General features: G+C 37.6%; 1 protein-coding gene across 1 annotated transcript; it reads left to right on the top strand.

The window, feature by feature from the left end:
* The first annotated feature begins 4,667 nt into the window (after nucleotides 1-4,667).
* LOC134800332 (glucose dehydrogenase [FAD, quinone]-like) lies at nucleotides 4,668-25,233 on the top strand. Its single transcript, XM_063772832.1, has 14 exons — nucleotides 4,668-4,706; nucleotides 8,343-8,588; nucleotides 16,413-16,584; nucleotides 17,227-17,426; nucleotides 17,976-18,100; nucleotides 18,754-18,934; nucleotides 19,454-19,714; nucleotides 20,189-20,340; nucleotides 21,509-21,674; nucleotides 21,998-22,199; nucleotides 22,375-22,419; nucleotides 23,435-23,603; nucleotides 24,273-24,377; nucleotides 25,017-25,233. Exons 1-14 carry the CDS (start codon nucleotides 4,689-4,691, stop codon nucleotides 25,231-25,233), a joined length of 2,259 nt encoding a protein of 752 aa, XP_063628902.1. The 5' UTR covers nucleotides 4,668-4,688.
* Nucleotides 25,234-27,312: the final 2,079 nt, after the last annotated feature.

The following is a 27,312-nucleotide window of genomic DNA, read 5'->3' as shown; positions in this document are numbered from 1 at the left end:
CGTATAAAATGCGAGTCCCAAATCGTTTGACTCCGCAAACGACCAGTCGGCCGGATTAAGATATTTTGATGCCCTAAGTATTTCTAGACCATGGTGCCCCCTCTCCCTAGGGTCATCAAGATTACACTGAATTTTTTTGGTAAATTGAGTGACGTTCATTGCTGCATTTCAGCTGAGAATGGAAATCAGTCACATAATTTTATCACGAAAACTGACAGTGCCGCAGCAGTAACGTTGCAATAGAGTACCTAATGCTGCTGCAGGCACCACCCAAATGTCACCTTTATCATAAACATTTTAGAATGTTACTGAAAACGCGAGCGAAGCGAGCGCGAAAATTTTTCGATATAAAAACGCAATTTGATAGACAATTGTACATTTTAACCTTTAGTATGGAAATCAGTCACATCATTTTATCACGAAAATTGACAGTGCTGCAGCAGTAACGTTGCAACAGAGTAATACTGCTGCAGTTCCCACCCGAATGTCACCTTTATCATATCTTAGAAAGTTATTGAAAACGCGAGCGGAGCGAGCGCGAAAATTTTTCGATATAAAAAAACGCAATTTGATAGACAGTTGTACATTTTTACTTTTAGTACGGAAATCAGTCACATAATTTTATCACGAAAATTGACAGTGCCGCAGCAGTAACGTTGCAACAGAGTACCTAATGCTGCTGCAATCGCCACCGGAATGTCACCTTTATCATATGTTAGAAAGTTATTGCAAACGCGAGCGAAGCGAGCGCGATAATTTTTCGATATAAAAAACGCATTTTGATAGATAGTTGTACATTTTTACTTTTAGTGTGGAAATCAGTCACATCATTTTATCACGAAAATTGGCAGTGCTGCAGCAGTAACGTTGCAACAGAATACCTAATGCTGCTGCAGGCGCCACCCTAATGTCACCTTTATCATAAATATCTTAGAATGTTATTGAAAACGCGAGCGAAGGGAGCGCGAAAATTTTTCGATAATTTTTGGTGCCCCCTAGACATGGTGCCCTAAGCAACTGCTTATTTTGCTTAAAAGGGTTAATCCGGCACTGCAAATGACAGAGGTAAATGTTTTTTTTTTTCAAAGTACCCTGCACCTTCGTGGCCATTATTAAGTGCTTAAGGAGGCGATACGTATGAATATGGATTTGATATGGATGCGATATAATTACGATTAGGTATAATTCATGACGGAGATAATAAATAATTTTATGCAATTATACGCGTGTTGATATGTGTGTTTATTTTACCACTACGTAACTATGTAAATCCATTTTTAGTTCCCCCCCTCCCTAGCCCCTCCTTCCTAAGTAGCGCCATACGATTCAGGGGCAAACTTAAGTCAATCGTGTGTTGTGGCTACCCCCCCTTTTAGGGGTTGAATTTTTATAGCCTATAACCTGGCCGGAGATTTTCTCGACAGATTAGTAAAGTTTCCATCAAAATCCGTTCAGCCGTTTTCACGTGATGCGCGTTCAAATAAACAGACAAACAGATAAACAGACAAACAGACAAAAATTCTAAAAACTGTTGGAACGTGTTCTGTTATCGATTCTAAGTATCCCCAGCCAACTTTTTTTCAAATATCTTCCATGTACAGACTTTCGACCCTCTTCAGCTTTATTATATGTATAGATAAACAACATTATACACAACACTAACAACACAAAACAAATTAGTAACATCAGCAGCAATTGAGCTTATAAAAAGCATTATATTTTGTAGGAAAAAATATCACAAGGATTGCAAATGTTGCATCTAAAGTTGAAACCTTAACTTAATGACGACGAAGCGTTAGCGGTAATGTAGTTAGATTAAAATAAAAACACGTCGTTAAAAGTTAATTAGTGAATAAAGTTGTGCTGTAGTTAAATTTAAATACTATTAATGCACGCCGAGATAAGATCTTGTTCAAATCGGGCGGTTCTATTTTACTTTACAATAAAAAAATTATGATAATAGTTAAGTTGAAAGAGTTCCACCTTGGTCTAAATTTAATACCTTTACCTTTTAGTTTTATTAAAAATATGATTTAGTAAATCTAAGCGATAACTAAGTACCTAAACATAAAGTTGATTTTAAACTTTATATTTACTTACTTTTTACGTACTTTATGTACTTAAATTTACTGAGAACTACCTAATTTTAAACCCGTGGATACCTGAAATCGTCTAACAAAAACCATACCAAACGCGACATTTCCTCAATGGGAATGAATAGACACTTATATAGTCAAAGTAGAATACAATTGAATCTTTAAACCTACATCATTGCCGGATCTTATGATAATTGTCAACCTTTTTCTTAGGACGGTAAATTAGAACTAATTACGTACTTAATCCTCATTTCACTAAAATATTTTTTTAATAAAAACCCCCATTAAACGAAACACGCATTATGAAAAAAAAACTATTTTATGGGAAAAATGCTTTACATCATTTTGGAAAAGAGCTGATACTCTTCAAACTGCTGGATCGATTTTTCTCAAACTAGTAGCTAAGAATCACCGTAAGGAAACTCGCTTTCACGCAAAGAAAACCGCATCGAAATCGGTCCATTTGTTGGAGAGCCACAGACAGACAGACATTGGCGTCAAATATTCACCCTTCTTTTTGTGTCGGGGGTTAAAAACGGTAGATATAGGTCTGCCCGGCCCTTTTTTCCTCGTTTTTTTTCCAAATAACAAATAAATAAATTATATATACCGTCTTTGGCAGACCGTGTAATAATAGGCCAGGACAAAACCACCGTTACGGAAACGGTGAATCGATGCGAAGTGAATCGGTAACATAAAGTGACTCCGTTACTTTCCAGCGACACAGCACATCGGCTTCTGCGCTTTACAATAAAATTTGCATTTATGCAAATGTCTGGGATAGAAATTTACGCACAATACTGGATTGGAGTGTTATGAGGATTTTATAGCTTGTTATGAAGGTTAACGGTTGTGGCCGCGAACTTGCGAATTGATGGGTTAAGTTCACTACAGCATCATCCATTTAGGTACCGTAGAATGGGGTTACTTTGATTCACGGGGTAACATTGATAATCGATTTTTGAACGCGAATTTAAACCTTTTATGATGTGTCTGGCATGCTTAAAAAATATATACTAATACCGTTCAGAAACATATTCCTTATAGTCCAAAAATCGATGATCAATGTTACCCCACGAATCAAAGTAGCCCCAGTTTACGGTACCGTAAAACCTCCCAACTATAGTCCAATACTGCAACTACGGACCACAAGTTCAAAAGAAAATTATATTGATACTTATATCAATACCAATGTGACTTTTGGTTTACTCCGAGTTTTTTCTTCCATTTATAAACATTAAACATACCTTGTCTTAGAACTACAAAAAATACAGTAAAAGTCACACCTGAACGAAGAAATCACAGTTAATTTTGGTGTGCTGCTCTGCAGCGGCGCCACCATAATGAATACCAATGAATTATATGGTGAAATGATGTACCTAAAATGTACATCATGTACCTATAATGTTTATGGCTGTACCTGTGATAGGAAACGAAATAATCGGCATTGAAAGTGGCATGCGCCACACAGTACTCATGATAGAGATGATATTATAGTGTAAACAACTTTATTTACGGTATTTGACACATTATGACTGACGTATATAGAGATGTAACTAACGCAAATCGATTGTCACAGCAAGCGATTACGATTGGATGGCACGTAGACTGAGGTATCGAATTGTGACGTATAATGAATTTTTATTTGAGATTTAAATAAAGCTAGAATTATATGGTTTTCCCGCAAGCTACCGGTCGGTCGGTGTATTTAATACACCGACCGAGTAGGTCGCACCCATTGTCAAAATTGAAACTAACTGGGGATCTATTTTAAAGTTTATTTATGTTATTTCTGTGTCAAATTTGTTGTCTGTTAAGTGACGATAAATATATCCATATTTACAGTTAATTATCCACCTTTTCCTTATTTTTATTAAAAGAAAAATGAAAAATTCATATCGATTTACTTAGACGACTACCGATTCATAACGATGGTGTTCGGCCAACCCTAAAATTAAAAAAAAAAAGACGTAGAACGTAAACGTTCGCAGTGCAGTTGTTTTCCTTTGTGATTTCGATGTGCAAAACATTTTACGTAGTGTTGCTGTAGTGAGTGACAGACGTCAAATACCGTAAATAACGTTGTTTACACTATAGCTATTTTTTTTCTTATGTAATTGATGTACTAATGCTGTTTATTACGTACCTATTGAAAAAAAAGATTTTATTTGCATTGATTAGTGACTTTATTTACATTTTAATTCCGCGGTGAATTTCAATCTCCATCTCGCTCACCCGCGCGCCTCTCTTACAACTCATACCGTTTAGGCCGAACGCAGAAAGCATTACAGGCGGTTTTGTATTTTGGTGGTTAACCAATAAATGTTATAACTACCCGAAAATTTACAAATTGTTTGTTTACTTTTATTTATACACCTAAATATACAAACTATAAGTGCCGCGAAAGTAAGCTCTTTTTCCTTGGATGGCTTTATGCGTGGCCCCACACGCACAATTGGCCGGTCTTTAAGTTTGCTTCCTAATGCGAGTGCAACTATATAAATAGTTCTCCCGAACCTTACCTAGGTAAAACTAAAACATTTGTCTTAAATAACTAATATTCCGTATTGTTTCAGTTGATTATCGGTGAAAATGATACGATCGGCAGAGGTAAGTCCCTAATCAATTTTATTTCACTTATAGGTAATTAGTTCAACCATAAAAGTATTTAATTAGGTATTGCTTTAGTTGCATAGCATTAATTAATATTCTGTTGCCGCTTTTAACGTCGATATGTGTTAACATTATCTGTATCCAGTTACGACATGCTTATTAAGTTATAAGAGCATTATATTATAGGAAGACGATTAACTACCGATACAAAGCATTATGAAAGCCACAAAATGTACTGTCGGTAGCAATAAGCGAAGATTGAAAAAGTATTTCTTGAGCTTCTTGGTGTTAAACATTTCTTACTCATTGTAGTTACAAAACCGACTTATGGTGGATAAGGCTAATTTGTGATATTTTCGATTAAATTTTCACTAATTCGTCTGGACTAGCGACATATCTGGTTACACGATTACATATATAACAACAGGGGTCCGATTTTTGAATTTCGAGCACTCTAGCTACTGGGCATTTACTCATAGAATCGAAAACGAGTGGTCAATACCACTAGATTCCCAATTTCTATCGCTTGTATTAAAAAAAAACATTTCGCCGTTTTGTACAGATTTTCAAGTGACGAAACCGAGCGGTCGAATTTCAGAAATCGGCCCCCAGGTCGCTAAACAGCAAATTAAATTAAAAATACTACAGATATAAATCAGCCTCGGCCTATCTTGCTTTAATCCCAAACGTTAATGTAGATCTCTACCTAGAGACCAGAGACGCATTAAATGCTTTATTAAATTAGTTTTTGTGGTCAAACGATAATTACTCGCCTGTAACTTCTGTATCCGTGACTAATTGTTTTATGCTTGCTCATTTACCGTGACCACGTTAGCAATTTTATGTAATTTAGGGGTATGTCAATAACTGCAGTACAGCGGATACTATATTACCTATAGTATAGTATAGTAGCGGATGAAACAACGCTCCAAAAGTATCTGCTCTCCTGGAATTATTTTTATTAGAGATATAATATCTGTATAGTTCGCGTTCTAAAGTACCTGCCACAGTCTAATTGTTCTAAAATACAGGGACTTGCATTTTTTTTGTTAAGCTATTAGAAAATGTTAGATACTTTTGACGCGTAGTCTGACTCTGAACCGTTACTTTTGATGCTGACTGTGCTGTGAATGCCTGTGATGAGCTGATGAGAGATCAGTGGGTAATAGAAAGAATTTGAGTCAAAAATGTAAAACACGAAATTAATATTTTAGAGCGCCAACCGCGAAATTTGAAATATGTACATTACATACATTATATTGAAACCGCTAAAAAGCGGCCAGCTATATTTGGAAGTCAGTGGTACGGGTAAGGTTAGGTTGAATATGAATAAAATAAGTATTTAAGTATATTAAACATATGTCATTGTGTTTCCACGCAAACCCTGACCGTTACCGACCGGATATTCAAGGTCATGGTCAGACTATTGAATTTAATTTTGGTTAATGTAGTTTTTCAAATTTTGCATTATTTAAGAAATTGCCTTATCTATTCATGGTTTGTTTTAGTAGCAAACATAAAAATGCGCTACAAGCGTGTAATTAATGAATTGCCAAATGAACCAGACTTTTTCAAATCTAAGTAGATATCTAAACTGAAAATAGTGAAAATCGTAATTAGATTCCAAAAAAAGTAAGACATTGTTGCCACTTTTTACTAGCGCGTCTCGTATTTTGTAAAAATAAGTAAATAAAAGTACTTTTTCAAATCGTAGGAGTAAAACTACCAATAAATAAATTATCTTAGCGTATTTATTTATAAAAAGGAATTTACTATTTTACAAACAAATTATTGCAGTGGCAACATTGTCTTACTTTTTTTGGAATCTAATTACGATTTTCTGTTTAACAAAAATAAATTTCGTTAAGTATAACCAACGAATTAATTATGAACTTGAACGCGGAAAGATAATAATGGTCTTATTATTTTGAGGTGGTTGAACTTTTGATGATCACTATGATCACTATGATCAGGTACAATCTGTGTTTTACGCATCGATTATGCGTATAAGGCAAGTAAGCAGGCAGCATATAAACGCAAAAATAATATATTTCAATATTCTTTCCAGAAAATGGCTTATTTTTATCATTTGATACAGGTACTAAATACGGGATTTAAGGAGCAATACATTTTGAATGTCGATGGGTGTGTTTTTTAGGGTTCCGTACCCAAAGGGTAAAACGGGACCCTATTACTAAGACTCCGCTGTCCGTCCGTCTAGGTCAGGCTGTATCTCACAAACCGTGATAGCTAGACAGTTGAAATTTTCACAGATTATATATTTCTGTTGCAGCAATAACAACAAATACTAAAAACAGAATAAAATAAAGATTTAAGTGGGGCTCCCATACAACAAACGTGATTTTTGACCGAAGTTAAGCAACGTCGGGCGGGAGTACTTGGATGGGTGACCGTTTTTATAGATAATGGTACGGAACCCTTCGTGTGCGAGTCCGACTCGCACTTGGCAGGTTTTTTTATTTTCATGCTAACGTTCAACTAGACAATATATAACAGGAATACTGAATAGGTATATATTTTAAAATGTTGAATACGCCATAGTCACGACGAATTGTCGATCCCGCATCTACAACATACCTACGAGAATCAATGGAAAATCCAAGTTTTTACTTTACATAATCATGATGGCCTTATCTCGTATTGATTGATTGTGTACAGTTTAATTTAAAAGGTTGTGTGTATACCACAATTATAGTATACTTAAGTCATTCTACATCATTGTATGACGATCATGAATGACGGCTAGTTGCCAACGCACGACAAAAACAGTCTTTGTATCCTCAATCATTGGAATTGGTACATGATCTCGTAGTTATAACAATTAGATGAACTGTATTGATGAAATCGTGGAGGAAAAAATAATAACAATCGTAGATATAATTGTAGAACGTGAGTCCCGCGGAATCATTATTGAATTATGTCTTTATCTGATGATTAGAGGAACTGATTTAGCAATGACAATGAATTGATTTGTTGACATGATGAGGCAGCAAAAAACTAAAACATACCAGTGTTGCGTAGAACATTTAAGAAGGATGACTACACAAAAAATTAGATTTGTAAAAATTTGCATGCTCGTGTCAGTTAAATTTACTTTAAAGGTTTTTTGTTTCTTTCCGTTTCGCACTTTATTAAAGGAACTAATAAATAGTAACTTTAAACTATGCTAACTTATTACAAATTTATTTGCACGCGTGAACATATAAGTAATAAAAACTGCCAATAAAATGATGTACTTAGACCGGTACACTACCTAGGTCATGTTATGTGGTTACTTAGGTCATGTTAGCTACTAGCTATAGATAGAGAGTAGACCTTCGTATTAACTTGTTGTGGAATACACGATGAAATTTAATCGGTGATCAGGAGCCAATTTTTCTAATTCTGTCATCGATGGTGAACATATTTTAACTATGGGACCAAATCCTAAATCGCGAAAAAAAATTGACTCTTTCCTCGAAAATATCAACATCGGACCAGCCGAAATGTACGAAACAGCCACCTGGATAGTTCACCAGCTCGGTCGCCGAATGCAAAAGGCTGGCAGGCAACCGGTGTGATTGCACTAGAACCTGTTTTTACTTAATATCCTGTTATCCTTGTTTTTTCCAGCCATGCTCCTGCCCCATTCAGGAGGTCGGGCCATCCATGGCCGCCTCCTGCGGGGGGCAGTTCATGCTCTTCATGACCGTCCTGGAGGCCTTCATCAACGGCCGCTGCGACCTCGCGGACCCCTGCAACAGGGTCACCAGTGAAACCCCGGACAGTCTGTTGGAGAGCTACGACTTTATAGTCGTGGGTGGCGGGACTGCGGGCCCGGTGGTTGCTGCGAGGTTGTCGGAGAATCCACAGTGGAAGGTATGTCATAGCCACATTATTTGTTTATATTGCGATACAACCCCTATTGCGTATGGTTATCTTATAGAGAATGACATATTTTCGTTCACGGATAGAAATACATTCGTTAAAACATTCTCTAGGTATCTACTGACGTTCTCCTGCCCCAAGCGCCCAGTTATACAATGACGTTAGAGTTATAAGTAATGTCTTCTTACAGATTGTTCACTATGGATTTAACAAACATCATGTCATTAAACATCGAAACCTGGAAGCACAGCCAAAGTGCTTCATTCACTAATAGATCTATACATCTTCAATGGCCTCCCATTCACGATGTCTGTCCATCCGTGTCTCATTAATGTGAAAATCCGTGCATTGTCCATGCCTGCAGAATACAAGATTCTACATTGTTTTGTTAATTGATGCACTACGGGTAAATACAGCAGCAATGATTTGTTGTTGAACACGTCTAGCCATTTTTCGACAAAAAGGGTTAGGATAATAATAGGCTAATAATAATAATAGAATGTTAAAATAACGCGTGTGTGTCTACATTTTGTTTAAACGATCCTTTGTTACATATCGTCCGACACTATTTCTACAGTGTTATTTTTAATTCAATCTTAAAGGAATGTAAATGGATGTAAAAAACTAACTTAGACATGATATAAAAACTAAGATAGACATACCTACCTGCCTCTGCTGCAGTCAAATTTATAATCTCATTTATATTGATATCAGGCTAAAAGAACCTGATTAAACGAATTTATTCGGATAAATTAAGAATAAATAAATAAACATTTAACGGTCCGCCAAACGAGTTTAAAAACCTTACGCCCTGTTACCTCGTGCATGTTTGATGCAAAATGTTGAACCAAATAAAACACGTGATATTTTGTCACATATCGCTTCGGTTAGCTCGCTAGTTCGATTTTTAATCGTTATAAATAAATGCACATGACAAATGATAAAATATATTGGAATGTCAATTAATAGAACAATACCTTCTTGTACTATTTAATACAAAAAAAGGAGAAAAATGCATAGAAATATTGTAAACAAAGACAATCATGAAAAAATTGTAACAGGAATATTTTTTTAACATTTGTTTTGCTGTAGCTCTTTAGAAACTACTTTAGACTGTTACCTACATATATGTCTTTCGTTATTACATTTTCAAACATAACAAAAAAAACACTCGTATTAGAGGATCTCAATATAGCTCGCTAATATCACGCTTTAGTTTATAGAACAGGTATGTTTTGTTCTAGTTCGTTTTTTTAACATTAGAAAAAGACTATGCGATCTTGACGTGCCTTTTAATTGAAAAAAGCTTTTTTTAAATCAGTAACTATTACTTATGAAAGCAAAAGAATATAAATAATCGTATATGATTCATAATTGTTACATATTTGCCGTGACTTACTTTTCAAAAGTGTTTTTTCAATAAAAAGACACGTCAAGACTGATTACCTTTTTCTAATGCTAATAAAAACGAACTATACCTAACATACATTCAAGTAGTTGTTTCACTTATTAATTAAGTACCTACCTACTGAGTCTAAATTATGACAAAAAATATTTTCTCAATCCATGTAACATATTTTATTTAAAACCATAAACATAATGAATATCTAACTTACAATAAAAGGTAACCTAAAATTAAAACTAACTACATACGTACATACCTACATAACTAAAACTAATACCTAAAAAATAAATAAAACACAAATAATCTATCTATACGATACTCTAACTCTAATGACATCACCGTACATCAAGATAATTAGTTAAGAAGGTACCAAAATAGTTTTTTAATCAAGTTAATCGTTTCGCCTGTTTATTGTTTTTATATGGAAACCGCAATCACGATGTGTGACTGTTAAAAGCAAAAAATTGCGTGTACGAGTAGGTATACTTAAGCAGGTATAAGTAATCATTATTTTAGGGACTCTTATGTGACGTGCAAAACATTCGGTATCTATAATACTTGATTTTATTAGTGAAAAAAAATTGAATATCTGCCTTAATATTTTAAATATAATCTGCAATTTAGTGTGTAAAATAAGAATTAAAAATATAGCAATAGGTAAGAACCGCAAAAATAGGGATTATAGTGTAGACGAATTATTATGACGTATACAGCACTCGTAAATAACACTTGCACTGCGTATGCTATCAAAATCGTTGTACACTTTTCTTGACCTAACTCTACTTGTAAGGTGACACAGCACCAGTCATGGGACATTTAAGAGGAAATTTGGAGTATTTGTGATATTTCCCTGATACATGTAAATGGTCTACCGCTTAGCGTGTTACAAGATGAATGTCCTATCCGTCTTTCATGTTTCAGGCGTGTTGTATCAAAGATACTGCAATGAGTTTCCACATACTTATCAAATTCAAACTATGTTTTTTTTCTCCAGTCATGGACACCAAAGCTCCAGTAATGGAACCCCGGTAATGGACGTGGATCCAGTAATGGACCCCCTATAATGGACATTGCTCTATCAGTATAAAATATTGAAATAGGGAATAAGTTATGGCAAAAAAATCAATTATTGTTATAAGCTTTTATCGCTGAATGTATTTTTCTTTCCACAGACAATTATTATTGTATTAGACCCATCGAGACAATTCTAATATACCCAAACACAATTAGTTAGCGTTTATCTAAGAGTTCCCATGGCCACCTCCTGTCTCCATCATCAGATCAGGTCCATGTTATCATAATATTGCATTATCATCCGATTTGCATACTTAATTACGTATACAAAATTTCAACTCAATCAGAAATCGGAAAGTGGGTCAAATTCAGCTACCAAGATTTGACCCACACTAACAACTAACAGGGCAAGTTAAATAAAAGTTTGGAAAAACGATATTAATTTATCCGATGTCCGAGCATACCTCCTGGTTGACATATTTCGTAACTACATTTTACTTCTGTATTGTTTAAACATGAAATTATGGCATGGCAAGCATCATTATGTAAATTGTCCCATCATAGGAGGTATGCAGTTTTACAGCTCCTATAATGGGATTTGGCCAAATACCACTATTTTTTTACATCTGTGGAGTCACAACATAGTGTGTTGTATAGGTACCTTATCTCATGGTAAATGCAATTAACAAAACACATTCTAGTTTTCATCAAGTATTAATTAATTAAAATTTAATAAATTAACTCACCTCTTTTAGCGAAGTTGTTAAGAATTCTTAGTGGTATTTTTTTTCAGTGACACGACAACTTTTGGGTTGACGCCAATTTCTTAAAAAGTAACCCAATATATTAAAAATTCAAACTGAAGCAGCTCTAGGACTCTTATTTATGATAAAATATAGCCAGTGTTTATAAACTACTTTTAGACACTTATTTTAGAGGATTTGTGGTTTTTTGTCCCATTACCGGTTCCACGTCCATTATAGTGTATACTACATTAGTATACTACTACATGTATATAGTGGCGATAAAAGCATTTCAGTAAGGAATATACCTTTCTGACATAACGAATCCTTGCCATCACCTGAATAGGTAATCCAAAATATACACATAGATAAAAACTCCTTTGGAAACATACTAAAAATAATTATGAAGAACCTCCACGTGGGTCGCGGTTTTTGTATTGCATTTCATGGCACTAAATCATGTTGTGTGTTTATTTCAAATATGCATTTTAGACCATTACATATTTTCGGCGCTTGCAGTCGAAACCTTTGGGCCATGGTCATCAGACACCAGACGAGTTGTGAAAGAAATTTCACATAAACTTGTCTGGGTGTCTGGTGACTTTCGAGCGGGCGAATATTTCGCTCAGCGGCTAAGTGTGGCAATGCAGCGGGGAAACGCAGCAAGCGTCCTAGGGACGATGCCCCACTTCCCCCAGGCAACTTTAGGTTTTTAATGTTTTTTCTTATCATCTTGTAAATTTACTTTTGTACGCAATATAAAAACTTTTACAAAAAAAAAGAAAACCGACTTCAAAAAGGATAAAATAAAATATAATCCGTTTTTAAGTATATGCGTTACTAACTGATAAGTTTGAAGTCGGTGCCAAGCCAAATTTGAAGCATACCATGTTTTTAGGGCGATCCGATAACAATGTTTGCCATAACAAGGATTGCCTTACACGACAGCAATTATCATACTTTCTGTAGATACCTAAGAACCCACTGTCAATCCACCTTGGCGCAGTCCGTACCATGTTTGTCGGTACTAGTATAAAACCAATGCGATTGCTGATATGTTTTTTAAAGAGCAATTTTTACTATTTTTCGAACTGTCCATAGTACTCAGGTGTGGGATTGGGACTGAGTTATTTCCCGCCTCTTACCCAGAGAACTTGATTTCAAAAGGCTGCTATTTAACTGATCACCAGATTTAATAAAATTTAATACCAAAAAAATCTACTTTACCACCCTAAAATAATAAACGATCACCAAAATTATAACACCATTTTAATGTGAAATGATTACCAATTTTATTACATTTTACTATCCTATTAAAGGAAATGACACCAAACTAATCATTATTAACCCAAGTATTGTAAATGATTACCAAATTTCAAACCCCATTTTAATGTGAAATGATAACCAAATTTTTACATCTTGCTATCCTATTAAATATTGTAAACCCAAAAATAGTAAATAACCACCAAAATTGTAACCACATTTTAATTAAAAATGTGCAAATATTTAATATATCGTTCTCCTATTAAATTAATTAATCCACTTCGTCATCTTTTTCTAACCTAACCTAACCCACTTTTCTAGTAGCATTTCGTTTCTGTATGGGTTGCAGTTCAAACCTAACCTAACCCACTTTTCTAGTAGCATTTCGTTTCTGTAAGGGTCGCAGTTCAAACCTAACCTAACCCACTTTTCTAGTAGCATTTCTTTTCTGTATGGGTCGCAGTTCAAACCTAACCTAACCCACTTTTCTAGTAACATTTCGTTTCTGTAAGGGTCGCAGTTCAAACCTAACCTAAATCACTTTTCTAGTAGCATTTAGTTTCTGTATGGGTTGCAGTTCAAACCTAACCTAACCCACTTTTCTAGTAGCATTTCGTTTCTGTATGGGTCGCAGTTCAAACCTAACCTAACCCACTTTTCTAGTAGAATTTCGTTTCTGTATGGGTCGCAGTTCAAACCTAACCTAACCCACTTTTCTAGTAGCATTTCGTTTCTGTAAGGGTCGCACTTTAAACCTGACCTAACCCACTTTTATAGTAGCATTTCTTTTCTGTAAGGGTCGCAGTTCAAACCTAACCTAACCCACTTTTCTAGTAGTATTTCTTTTCTGTAACGGTCGCAGTTCAAACCTAACCTAACCCACTTTTCTAGTAGCATTTCTTTTCTGTAAGGGTCGCAGTTCAAACCTAACTTAACCCACTATTCTAGTAGCATTTCAGTATGCTACTAGAAGAGTAGGTTAGGTTAGGTAGGTATGCGGTGCGGGGTACGGGGGGTTGAGCGGGAGGGGCTAGTAATTATGGCATCATTTTACTTTATTTGGTAATATGTATACATTTTTTGGTAATCATAGTGGTTTATTTAGGTGAAAATATCGCATTAATTTGGTCTTCAAGATTTGGTGATCATTAATGATTTTTGGTGATCATTCAATATATTTGGTATTAGAATACAATTTGAAGTGCAGTCGTAATTAAAACGGTGGTACTTTTGTAATTTTAGGCTTTATTTTTTTGGTGTTCAGTAATTTTTTTTGGTAAGCATGATTTTTTTATTTAGGGTACCAAAGTATTTTTTGGTGGTCATTATATTTGTAGCCATTTCAAAATATAAAACAATTCAAGAACCATCTACAGGGCTTTAACTTTTTACCTGCATGGCAAATTTCACCAGTTTACATGGCAGTTGTTTAGCTGAAAAGGTGACAAAGAGACAGACAGAATTACTTTCACTATTATAATACCTATTAGTACAGTTGTAATGTGATTTATAGACATAAAGCTGATTATTTTTGACCGGTATTGTTACTATTTGTCTTGGCACCACTGACTTCAAACATATCAGTTAGTAACGCATATACTTAAAAACCGGGCAAGTGCGAGTCGGACTCGCGCACGAAGGGTTCCGTACCATAATGCAAAAAAAAAGCAAAAAAAAACGGTCACCCATCCAAGTACTGACCACTCCCGACGTTGCTTAACTTTGGTCAAAAATCACGTTTGTTGTATGGGAGCCTCATTTAAATCTTTATTTTATTCTGTTTTTAGTATTTGTTGTTATAGCGGCAACAGAAATACATCATCTGTGAAAATTTCAACTGTCTAGCTATCACGGTTCGTGAGATACAGTCTGGTGACAGACGGACGGACGGACGGACGGACGGACGGACGGACGGACGGACAGCGAAGTCTTAGTAATAGGGTCCCGTTTTACCCTTTGGGTACGGAACCCTAAAAACGGATTATATTTTATTTTATCCTTTTTGAAGTCGGTTTTCTTTTTTTTTTGTAAAAGTTTTTATTTTTCCATTTTTAATTGTATGGCATTGTTAACAGCTTATCAGTGACGCATGACGCATGAATGAAAATAATAATGATGCGTATCACTAAATTCGTAATCATTCCTGTCATTACAGTGCACAAACACAAAATCCATCCTCCGCCCCGCCACTGACCCAATCCCTCAACCCCCAGATCACTCAACCTCACAGCACATCAACCCCTGATCACGGAACCCGAACCCGAACTTCAGGGTCGAGAAGCCTGAACCACCAACCCTTCAACCGCCATTTCCCGACTCCTCAGTAGCCTTACCATAAGTCTAACACTGACATATTCGCTAGCGTGTGCGTAACTTACTTTCTATGCGTCTCGCTCGTACTGGCATCCTATTAGTGCGAGCGAGATGTATAGAAAGTAAGTTACGAAGACGATAGCGAAGATGTAGTGTCAAATTCGTGGTAAGGCTACAGTTTTACTTCATCAAATGGGTTATTAACGGGAGGAAATGTTTGAGTTACTATAAAAAACAACGATGTCGCCATACTCGTACCTTTAAAAATTGAGGAGTTCCCTCATTTCCTTATGAATTCCGTCACCAGATTATAACCAACAATATTATGGGAACACATTGGAGGTAACTTCGTTCAAACAAAAAAATAATTACTCAAATCGGACCACGGGTTCCGGAGTAATCTACACTTATATAATCATCATCATTTATCATCAGGTCCACTCCATCAAATTAGTGGTTTTTAAGAGGAAATGCTTGATTTGCTTAAGACAATACCCAAATCACCATACATGTGCCTTTAAAAATTGAGGAGTTGCCTCAATTCTTCACGGATCCCATCATCAGAACAGCACCAGATTAATGTGGGACGCTCTTGGAGGCAGTTCCCTTCAAACAAAAAAAGAATTGCTCAAATCGGACCACGGGTCTCGGAATAATCGCTGAACGTCGTACATTTTAAGAAATCGTCATGATTATCATCAAAACAATCATCATCATCAGGTCCACTTCATCAAATTGGTGGTTTTCGAGAGAAAATGCTCGAGTTGCTTAAGAAAACACCCAAATCACCCTACATGTGCATTTAAAAATTGAGGAGTTCCCTCAATTCCTCATGGATCCCATCATCAGAACAGCACCAGATTAATGTGGGACCACCTTGGAAGTACCTCCTTTCGAACAAAAAAAGAATTACTCAAATCGGCCCACGGGTCTCGGAGTAATCGATGAACATACATAAAAAAAAAAAACATAGCCACAACCGAATACAGAACCTCCTCCTTCTATGAAATGGAAGTCGGTTAAAAAATATCATCAGTCATCACCTTACTCAGTTCCTTAAACCTATATTTTTTTCAGGTACTTTTAATAGAGGCGGGTGGGGACGAACCGACACAATCTTCAGTGCCAGCATGGGTGACCGCTTACTGGGGTCGACCGGACACGGATTGGCTGTACAAGACTGAAGCTCAAGAAAAAGCTTGCCTATCTGAAGGCTCATTTTGCAGTTGGCCCAGGGCCAAGATGTTGGGTAAGCCTGGCTTAGTGTTCCTTTAGTTCTTAAATCTCAAGACGGAGGTTTTTCCGCAGGAATGGAGAAATTAATGAATAAGTATTATGTTAATGTAGACGTTGACGTCTGTCGTGCTATTCAACTGCCCTAGATACATTTTAGCCCGCATTAGTTTACAACATTCTAGTCGAGACTGGGGTATTTGCCCACCTCAATGGCTTCATTACTTTTCAATTCATTATTATCATATTTATAGTTAGTAAGGATGGACGTCGACACAGAGGATTTCGGGCTATCAGCCCACGCTAGTCTACTACGGAAAATATTTTTCTGTATCATGACATGTATTGTCATTACGCGCAGTGGAAACGTGCTGGGCCCATAACCTGTTAGATCTGGGCGTAAAAGTAAACTATAAGAAGTTCATAATAAGATAATTATATATATTGTCTATGGAATAAACACTGATACAAATTTAGTCTATTCAGCAGCAACGTCAAAAGAATGTGACGGCATCACGCACGCCAACAAAAGCTGTATATTATTCAAACATTTAAACTTGTTCCACGTGCGTTTATGCAGTTACCTATAAAACAAGATTCTTTCAGTTTACGAAGGCACTTTCCAACAGTTAATATAATATTTATTCCTTTATTCCAGGCGGATGTTCAGTAATCAACGGCATGATGTACATGCGAGGACACGCGGCAGACTATGACGGGTGGGCAATAGAGGGCGCCACCGGCTGGTCCTGGTACGACGTGCTACCTTTCTTCTTGAAGAGCGAAGACAATAGGGAGATCGGAGACGGAGTGTCCAGCCAGTATCATAATACTGGTGGGCCGTTGCCGGTTCAGAAGGTGAGGATACATGACTGAGTCAAAATTGTGGGTCGCGTGCGATTCTGTTCGACCGTTTGATGTGCGATGTAAAGAGGATGAGCAAATCAAGTACCAATTAGCAAATTCCAGTCTGTCATGCTAAGAGCTAAGATGTCCTAAGCATTTACTTATTATTCATAAAGTAACTAAAAAAACATTCCGGTCAGTATTTCTTGCCTGCCACACAAAGAGCTATTAAATTATTAAATATCCTTTGTATTTGTTAACACGGAGGTATTAAATTTGGTAGGTGAAAAGAGATCTCTGCCGAGAACAATTGAAAACAGAAGGGGAAACATGTTGGGGCACCTGATACGTCACGATTCTTACATAAGCCTTTAAGGCAGAATAGAAAAACAGAGAGGCAGAGGAAGACCGAGACGTGCGTATTAGGACCAGGCGACAGAGAAAATTAACGTAGTGATGTATCAGGAGCTCAAAACAGTGGCAGAGAAAAGAACGGAATAACGATTACTTCACCGACAAGAGCCAGGCTCTTAAGAATTTTGATGATGTATTTGTTAATAGTTCCGACACGCACCAAAGTTTGCGCACGACGTGGTGTCCGCGGCGATCGAGCTGGGCTACCCACCCACCAGCGACCTCAATGGGGAGACGATCACTGGCTTCACTATCGCACAAACCCTCAACGAGTTAGTATACCACTTATTTTTTTTTATAAATTGTATTACAATAATTGCACGACTAGAATAACTTGTGCCACTCACTGTAAAACACCCCACCTGGAACCTCATTTTTGTCGCTCGAGTTAAGTCAATGCCTACAATACAGAACTATTCATTCATATTTAAAACCTGGGCTTCCACCATTCTAAATTTTAGACGTCAAGGCCGATTTTTGGCTGACCTAATATGGAGCCTAATTATTTCATACGACTAGTATTCATCATCAAATCATCATCATCATATCAGCCTTTGATCGCCCACTGCTGAGCATAGACTTATCCCGGTCCTGAGCCAATCTCATCCAGAAGTGACCCGCAATCTTCCATGTCCTTCATCCATCCATTCATTCCATGTTCATTCATGATCTTTCATGTTCGAATGTCGTCCACCCAACGAGCCAACGGACGTCAGGCTCTCCTACTATTTGAATACGTTATATTGATGATCAAATTATGAATTTGATAACAATCGTTGAATACACCGGTGCTCGTCCCAATCTAAATACAAGGAGTGAGTAGTGTATGTACCTTATGTCGAATTCAGCAGTCTTTTATCGTTGGGGTATCATAATATCGGCGTCATAATGTCTGTACAATATACCTCTAAACATTTCTTTACAGCAACGGCTCCCGGTTCAGCACCGCCCGCGCCTACCTCAGACCTGCGTCTAAGCGTGAGAACCTTCACGTCTTGCTCAACGCCCACGTTGCCAAAGTACGCATAGACCCCAACACGAAGAAGGTCATCGGAGTCGAGTACATCAAAGACAAGCAGACGAATTTTATCAAAGCCAGCAAGGAGGTAATAATAATAAAGGTTATAGGTAGTTCTAATGTCGTCTGTCCACACTCGTCGAGTCTCGGCACCGCTCTAACCCAGTCGGAGAAGCGCGAGACAAGGAAGAGCGACATCCGGGAAGGGAGCAGCATGTACACATTCGTTCTCTGCCTGTCTCGAGGTCTCTCGACGAGTGTGTACAGCCCGCATAAGAGAGCGAGATCCTCTGTTGACCAAGGAACTTTCATGCTGAATTATCTAAGATCTAATTTGTGATTAGTGAGTGATTTTTCATTAGTGAGTGGAAATCAGCTGTGACCATTTTTAGGAAACAGGGTCTCATTGTTTCTCAATGCCCATCTTATGACCGTTTGTTAATCTACTTTGGGGATTATTACTTGACCGAAACAACATCGTTACCCCTTAGACTAACTTTAAAAAACTTTATTCGAATGTTTCACCACTTAAGCTTTCGACTACTCTGAATGATTTTTTGTTTGGATTCGTACTGCGTACTAATAAAAAAAACCGTCATTGTTTTAGGTGATCTTATCAGCCGGCACTCTGAACTCCCCCCAAATCCTCATGCTCTCCGGCGTGGGTCCCAAGGAGATGCTCCAGAAAGTCAACATCCCCGTGGTCAAGGACCTGCCCGGCGTAGGCCAGAACCTTCACAACCACGTGGGCGTGGGTCTCGAGTTTACCTTGACCAAGGAGCCTCAGATTGCCGACTTGGACTGGGCCAGCGCAACTCAGTATCTGTTGAATAGAGATGGGCCTTTGTCTTCTACTGGTTTGTCTCAGGTAAAAAAAGTAGTTTAGGTTCAACTAATTTAATCCACAACAATTGTAAGATGCCAGCGATAACGTTAGCGAATATCGATATTTAACCTTTACAATATATTCATTTTTGTTTTCGAATCTAAAATTTAATAAGTACCTACTAGTGACCCGCCCCGGCTTCGCACGGGTTAACAAATTGTACACCTAAACCTTTCTCGAGAATCACTCTATTGATAGGTGAAAACCGCTCGAAAATCCGTTCAGTAATTTTTGAGTTTATTGCGAACAAACACACAGACAGACGCGGCGGGGGACTTTGTTTTATAAGGTGTATGTTTACTCGTAATGTCTATCTGTACGTTCCTTTATAATGTTTGTCACATTACAAGCGGAATAACGAATTTTAGTGCGGTTTTTTCAATAAAAATATTTTTCAAGATGGTTCTTAGCTAGGTTTGGTTTTGAATTTTGATTAATGTTTTATATATTGTGTAGCTCACAGGCATAGTGAACTCCAAGTACGCGGCAAGAGGCGGCCGTCACCCCGACATACAGTTCTTCTTCGGTGGCTACTACGCGTCCTGTAGTGATGGGGTCGCGACTGATCCCGAGAAAGTAAAGGACATCCACGATAGGAGAAGTGTGTCGTAAGTTTTCAAAGAATAGTAGGTACTTCAGTACCTACTACGTAGAGGTGTAAATGTCGATATAAGCATTTTATTGTAATACGGGCAGTAAAACAAAGGACCAGAGATAGAAGTTTTTGTGGCAAAAACGAGTGTTTGAGAAAATGAAATATCGATAAATTTGTTATCGATATTATACTTATATTTATTTAAAATATGTCATTTCAACTGGCTGTAGGTAAGTTAGCGAGAAATTTCAATAATGTAAATAAAATACAAAGCGGTACATAATTTCTTTATTACATATATTTAGCACTTAAATATTAAAAAGTAAACTATATTAAACAGTGCCAAAAGAATAGAAAACTACCAATATATCAAAAGAGAAGAAGATATCAAACGTGTTGTGTATTTTGTGGTAGCTTCTTATATCTGTATAGATCTGCCTTATAAAATATAATAAATATCTAAGTATAACGTTAAGGTAACATCGATAACAAACATGTCGATTTTTCATTTTGTCAATCACTTTATTTTGCCACAAAAACTTCTATGTCTGCAAAGGACTTTCAAAGATCTTATACTACGGTCAGTCGGGGCAAAACCTATAAGTTGGTCACCGTGAAAGGACTTAATAACCATTGAGCTATACCTACTTCAGAAAAAACACCTTTGCCACATACAAATTTAGAATTTCCTGACAAAATTCCTGATTTCCGAATATTTTTCCTGGCATTCATATTTTTGACGACGACGGGGGGGTGTCTAGCCGTTAGCGATGGCCACCCGATTGAGCCGATAGTCGCGTTTTATTAATTTAAGTAATTAAAAACGTACTTTATAAAAAAGTCTATCGATTCAAAAAATTCCTGACATTTTCTTGTTCCGTCCCCATTCCAGACAAAAGGCCAAAATTCCTGACATGTCAGGAAAATTCCTGTCATCTGGTAACCCTATATGGGTCGCCCTGACTTGTCTAACATAAGTCCGAATTTCCTTATTCAGAATCTTAGGTTTCATTTAAGTGTTCAATTAGATAAATTACGAAATAGTTTCTCTAAGTACTTTCCTTCTCTTTACAGTATGTTCTTCCTAGTCTTCTCCACACCACCATCATGTATGTGAGCCCTTTCGCCTTAGTTCTCCTCACTTAGTTTATCAGTTCTAAACACAATCCCTTTATTTCCAGCATATCGGCCATAGCCCTACAGCCACGCAGCCGAGGCTACCTCGCCGTGCGTTCAGCAGACCCGCTCCAGCCACCGCTGATGCAGCCCAACTATTTCTTCGATGAACATGAGCTGGATGTCTTGGCTGACGCTGCTTGGATCGCTCATAGGCTGGCTAATACTACCGTGAGTTTGTTTTTATTTGTTGTTTTTGTCCGACCATAGCTATTTTTAACATACTTCAACATTTCGAAGTAGGTTCTCAATTCGTAGGTATTTTTTCGCCAATTTTTCGAATACCGATTTTATAAATTAGTTTCTTTTTGTTTGAAAGGCATCCTACGTCAGGATCTAGTGTTGGGATCCTGGATAAATCTATAACATACTGATAGTAAATCGTGCATTTTCTTTCGGAAAGCACAGTTTGATAAAAAACAGGGTTCACTTCACCCTACTAATAAATGTAGGGCCTAAATAAAACAACTAAGTACAACTTTTAACGTTATTAGATAATGCGAGAAAAGTACGGCATGGAGCCGTCAAAACGCGAAGACTGCCAGGACTTCAAGCAACCTTCTGACGAGTATTTCAGGTGCCTGGCTAAGCACTACACGGCGCCCGAAAACCACCAAGTAGGCACGTGCAAGATCGGAGCCAAGACTGACCTGATGGCGGTCGTGGATCCGGAGCTTAAGGTGTATGGAATTCAAGGTAGGAATTAACACATTCACTGCCAAGAACACGTTCGTGTGTTTATTTTGTACTGGAAACGGGGCGCCCGGCACCGAAAGTGTCAATTGGGAATCATATAAATTTATGTGCGACATTGCGCAGGTACTCTGCTAGGATTGAATCAATTGCTAAATTACTTATGTTAATTTTTCAGGTCTGCGCGTTGCCGACGCGTCTGTTATGCCTGTTGTGCCATCGGGTAAGTGAATTCAAGGATATCATAATATAAAAAATATAAATTCATATCTAAATCGAAATATTAAACCGAACAGAATCGGACAACACGAAAACAGCTATCACATATTGTATAATGAAACGTTTGCGATGATGACAATGACATGTATATGTTACTGTAAAAGCCCGAAGTACGGCAAAACCTAGGTTTTACCAGTAAATCCTAGTTTTTACCGATGCCGATCGGTAAAAGCCCGAAATGTTAAATCTTATTAGTTTACTTCGGGCTTTTACCAACACCGATATGGTAAATCCTAGATCTTACCACGGCGACCGGTAAAGTTTGAATCATGCACTGATTCTTGAGATTATTAGATGATAATTTTTAAGAAAAAGAAAACGACTTCTTTGGGGCCCGATGAAAGATTATGGTAGATGGTGCACTATGTAGAAAAGGAGGTAAAAACCACCCACTTTTCTAGTAGCATTTCGTTTCTGTAAGGGTCGCAGTTCTAACCTAACCCACTTTTGTTCGGTTCTGTGAGGATCGCAGTTCAAACCTAACCTAACCCACTTAACGGCGCATGCGGTGCGGTGTACGGGGTTAGGATTTACCATATCGGTGTTGGTAAAAGCCCGAAGTAAACTAGTAAGATTTAACATTTCGGGCTTTTACCGATCGGCATCGGTAAAACCTAGGTTTTACCGGTAAATCCTAGGTTTTGCCGTACTTCGGGCTTTTACAGTAACATATATAATTAGTTTAATACGTTCCATCTAACTAACATCAAGCAAATAACATCACACCCATATTTCAGTGAAAGATCGAGAAGAAAATAACGAAATCCTAGTTTGACTCCTAAACAGATAGCGCTATACTGCACCATATGTTTTTTGGTCACTGAATTTTCAAACTTTCGGCAACCAAAGTTACCGCATAATTTACGTAGCCAGCGCCATCTCGTTTACATGTCAAATTCGAAAAACGAATACATCTGAGATTTTCCACATCTTACACTATCAATGAATCTTTGTTTCAGGTAACACCGCAGCCCCTACCATCATGATAGCCGAGCGAGCGGCCCAGTTCATCATGTCGCGGTACTCTCGCCTCAAGAACAAATTCGGCAACGCTGCCACCACTGATGGCCTCAACAACCGGTTCGGCAGCGATGCTAGTTCTACTGATAGGGCGACCACTGATAAAAGGTAAGGCTAGGTATTTATTGGAACGAAGTTTTGGAACGAAGTTCCTTATGGGACGGTTGTTTGCGGATGAGGGCTAGGCGATAAAAAGTGTAAGATTTTGCGAAATATGTAAGTGTAAGATTTTGCCGTCATAGACCATACTATAGTGAAATATGTAATGAGACTAATGAGAATGAAAATGAGGATGAGGATGACGGACGCGGGCACGAAGAACATAACATAACAATGAGCATGAACACGTCACCAGCCTATCTTAACTTCGTCCCAACCGAGTGTTCCACGACACTCACCATTTTTTTATTGTTCACATGTTTAGGTAAATAAAAGAAGAACGATTAACGTTGGTATATTTTGAATCGTTTTACTTGCAGCGTCGTGGAGCTAAAGATCGTTTTAAGGAAATTAAATTTAAGTGGATAGGGCGAGATTATCAAGCCGATTAGTGCTGTTTTATGAACCAAATTCTATAAGTAAATACTATGTTATAGATATTTTCTATGTATCTAAGTATGTATTTATCTATTTACGTACTCTTGTACTTAAATAAAAAATGGATAGGTAATTCAGGACTGTAATTTAGTTAAATATATTAAATTCAAAATTTGCGGAATAGGTCGACCCACATCGACCACTATTGGCTTCTAGTTCAGATTGGACTGTGTATTTCAGCTTTGGAGAGTCGTCCAAAACGGCGCAGTCGATTTATTTCCAACCCAAATGGAGGTACAATGCCAATGAGAAATACGATTACGATACTCACTATAATCCGGACAGGTAAGGTCTCATTCAAGTGTAGGTAGCTGGTAGAAGCACCGAATTGTAGAGTAGTATTTGCACTATTGCCTCGCACGACCTGACGGTCTCATTTCTTCTTCACCTAGCGGCCTAGCCAAGGTGACGATCGCTTGCGCTTCGCCATCGAATCGCTTTGTATCTCTCTATCACTCTTCCATATTAGTGTGACAGTGACAGTTGCGTTTCGTTCTACTTTCGTCTATGGGGCCTGATAATCAGATATCGAATTTTTGCAGCTACACATAGTGTCAGTAAACGTAAATTACGAACAAGAACACCTTAAGTTGAGGTGACTAGTCGAGCCCACAGTGTCAGCACGTCCAGCCCAGCATGTATTGCTGCGACTAGCGAGAGTCCATCCATATGGCAATTTGCGCTCGATGTATGAAGCGCGCGACTTGTGCCAAGATAAGCCAGAAGTGACGATATGCTTCAGCTATCAAATCGAGGCACGAGTTTTTCTTACAGTTGTTTTAGCACATAAATCTTGCGACAGTCTTGTTTTGCTGATAAAAATCCGATCTCTGCTACTCATGCTTCCTTTGGCGGTATCTAACAACCACTATTTATCTGTACCTATCTAACAAACAGGTCCTAATAAGAATTTTCCGTTCCCAGATGGTACGGTAACAAAGACTGGAAGATACCGTCCTGGCAAGACGCCGACTGGAAGCAAGGCTACCACGGCTACCACGACGAGCAGAAATACAAGGAGAAGTTTGTGGATGGCAGCTACAAGGACAAGTACGACGATCACTACCCAGATAAGTACACGGGACCGAGTCTAGATTGGACCACGGTTGGATATCCAAACGATTATACGCACGGCCATTAACCTGTAGCCGCCCAGAGACCTATAAAAAGGTTCTAATTTGAATTTTGTGTTGACAAAATAAAATTTCATTTTGGTTGGCAAGGTTTGACGTAAGGGCGGCTAAGTTTAAAACATAGCGTTTGGGGTCCCTTTGTTTGACATAATTATTGAAAGTCATAATGTAATGATTGTCAGATTATCTTTAGTCATAATTCTGAAACCGTTAACTTTTCAGGATTTTCGTAAGGTTATCTTATAGATAGGTCAGGTTAGGTTAGGTTTGCTTTATGGCAATCCTGAAAAGTTACGCGTTTCTTAGAAAAAACAAATTATGACTAACGAAAATGTGGACATACAATACATTATCAATAGAGACCCGTAACGTTTATTTAGTAACTAACTAGAGATAGCAAGGAAGATGAGCGTTATATATATAATAAGTATAAGAGGTAGCCAAGACTTCGTACTGAGGGAAGTAGTGTCACCCAATGTATGGGACGTGCAAATTTTGGTATCGGATGAATTCACTTGGCACAGATGTAATATACGTAAAGCTAAACCAATCCAGCCCGGTAGCCATCCGCCACCCCCTGGTGGGTAGGCAGGGGGGCATCCAAAGTTACACGCCGCATATCGGCTTCTATTTACCTACCACCTCGAGTTTGGTATCATTTCCAGATAAATCCGGCATGAGGAATTCATTTTTGAGACCTTTGATGTAGGGTTTAATAGAAAAAAATAAAAATATTGACGAATAAATCAAAATCCACCGATTTTGCTATTTTTTTATTCAACTATTACTATTATCAGCCGAAACTAGAAATGCTAGAAAGTTGAAATTTGCACACCAGTAGGTTACATTTATAATGTGTACAAGAGATAAGAGGCGATTTTGAAAAATTTAACCCCTAAGGGGGTTAAAAAGGGGATGAAGTTTGTACGGGGTTCATGTTTTATTTTAAGCTAGGAATTTCAAACTTCGTTAAAAGATATACTATTAAAATACAAGAAAACTAATTTCAGCGTTTTTGAAAATTCATCCCCTAAGGTGGCGAAATAGGGGTTGAAAATTTGTATGGAGATCAAAAAAAATTTCGAGTGTGGGGCTCTAAACTTTTTATATGTGCATATTATTAGAATACAAGAAAAGTAATTTGAGAAGCGCTGGTGGCCTAGCGGTAAGAGCGTGCGACTTGCAATCCGGAGGTCGCGGGTTCGAACCCCGGCTCGTACCAATGAGTTTTTCGGAACTTATGTACGAAATATCATTTGATATTTACCAGTCGCTTTTCGGTGAAGGAAAACATCGTGAGGAAACCGGACTAATCCCAATAAGGCCTAGTTTCCCCTCTGGGTTGGAAGGTCAGATGGCAGTCGCTTTCGTAAAAACTAGTGCCTACGTCAAATCATGGGATTAGTTGTCAAGCGGACCCCAAGCTCTCATGAGCCGTGGCGAAATGCCGTGATAACGCGAGGAAGAAGAAGAAAAGTAATGTGAGCGTTTTTAAAAATTCATCCTCTAACGTGGTTAAAAAGGAGTTGAAAGCTTGAATCCATTACAAATTACTTTGACTGCCCCCCCCCTGCCTACCTGCCAGGGGGTTGCGGATGTCTACCGGGCTCAAATAGCTTAGCTTTACGTATATTACATCTGTGCTAAGTGAATTCATCCATCCCTCAGTATTCGTAGAAAAATATGGATTCAATCCTCCAGTCCAGTCTTTTAATTTTTATAACAGAACACTTTTGTTATTAATTTTGAATGACCCCGTAGATATTTTTAACTTTTCCCGTTCCTTTAGAGTTCATACCACAAAAAAAATTGGCCAAATAGCAGAATAGTAAATTTCCAATTCAATATGAACTTAGAGTTTCTAAAAATGCGATATTTGTGTATTTGTGTCTTTCTCAATCAAAACGGTACTTATTGTCGGTTGTCAAAGGCGCTATTTCCATATACCTTCAATTTGAAATCAACCTTATCGACAACCGACAATGTGGTACCTTTTGGTTGATAACGTCACATTTTTCGATGGCTTACACAGTATAGTATGTGTGTGTGTGCATGTGTGGTTCATAAAAAAACAAGTGTACCCATGT

The sequence above is a fragment of the Cydia splendana genome, chromosome 19, assembly GCF_910591565.1.
Source record: "Cydia splendana chromosome 19, ilCydSple1.2, whole genome shotgun sequence".
Classification (NCBI taxonomy): domain Eukaryota; kingdom Metazoa; phylum Arthropoda; class Insecta; order Lepidoptera; family Tortricidae; genus Cydia; species Cydia splendana.
This window is presented reverse-complemented; position numbering and strand designations above follow the sequence as displayed.

Coding starts and splice junctions, on each gene's coding strand:
- LOC134800332 (XM_063772832.1), top strand. Junction 8,589..16,412: donor CGGAGAATCCACAGTGGAAG/GTATGTCATAGC, acceptor TATTTTTTTCAG/GTACTTTTAATAGAGGCGGG. Junction 22,420..23,434: donor TATGCCTGTTGTGCCATCGG/GTAAGTGAATTC, acceptor TCTTTGTTTCAG/GTAACACCGCAGCCCCTACC.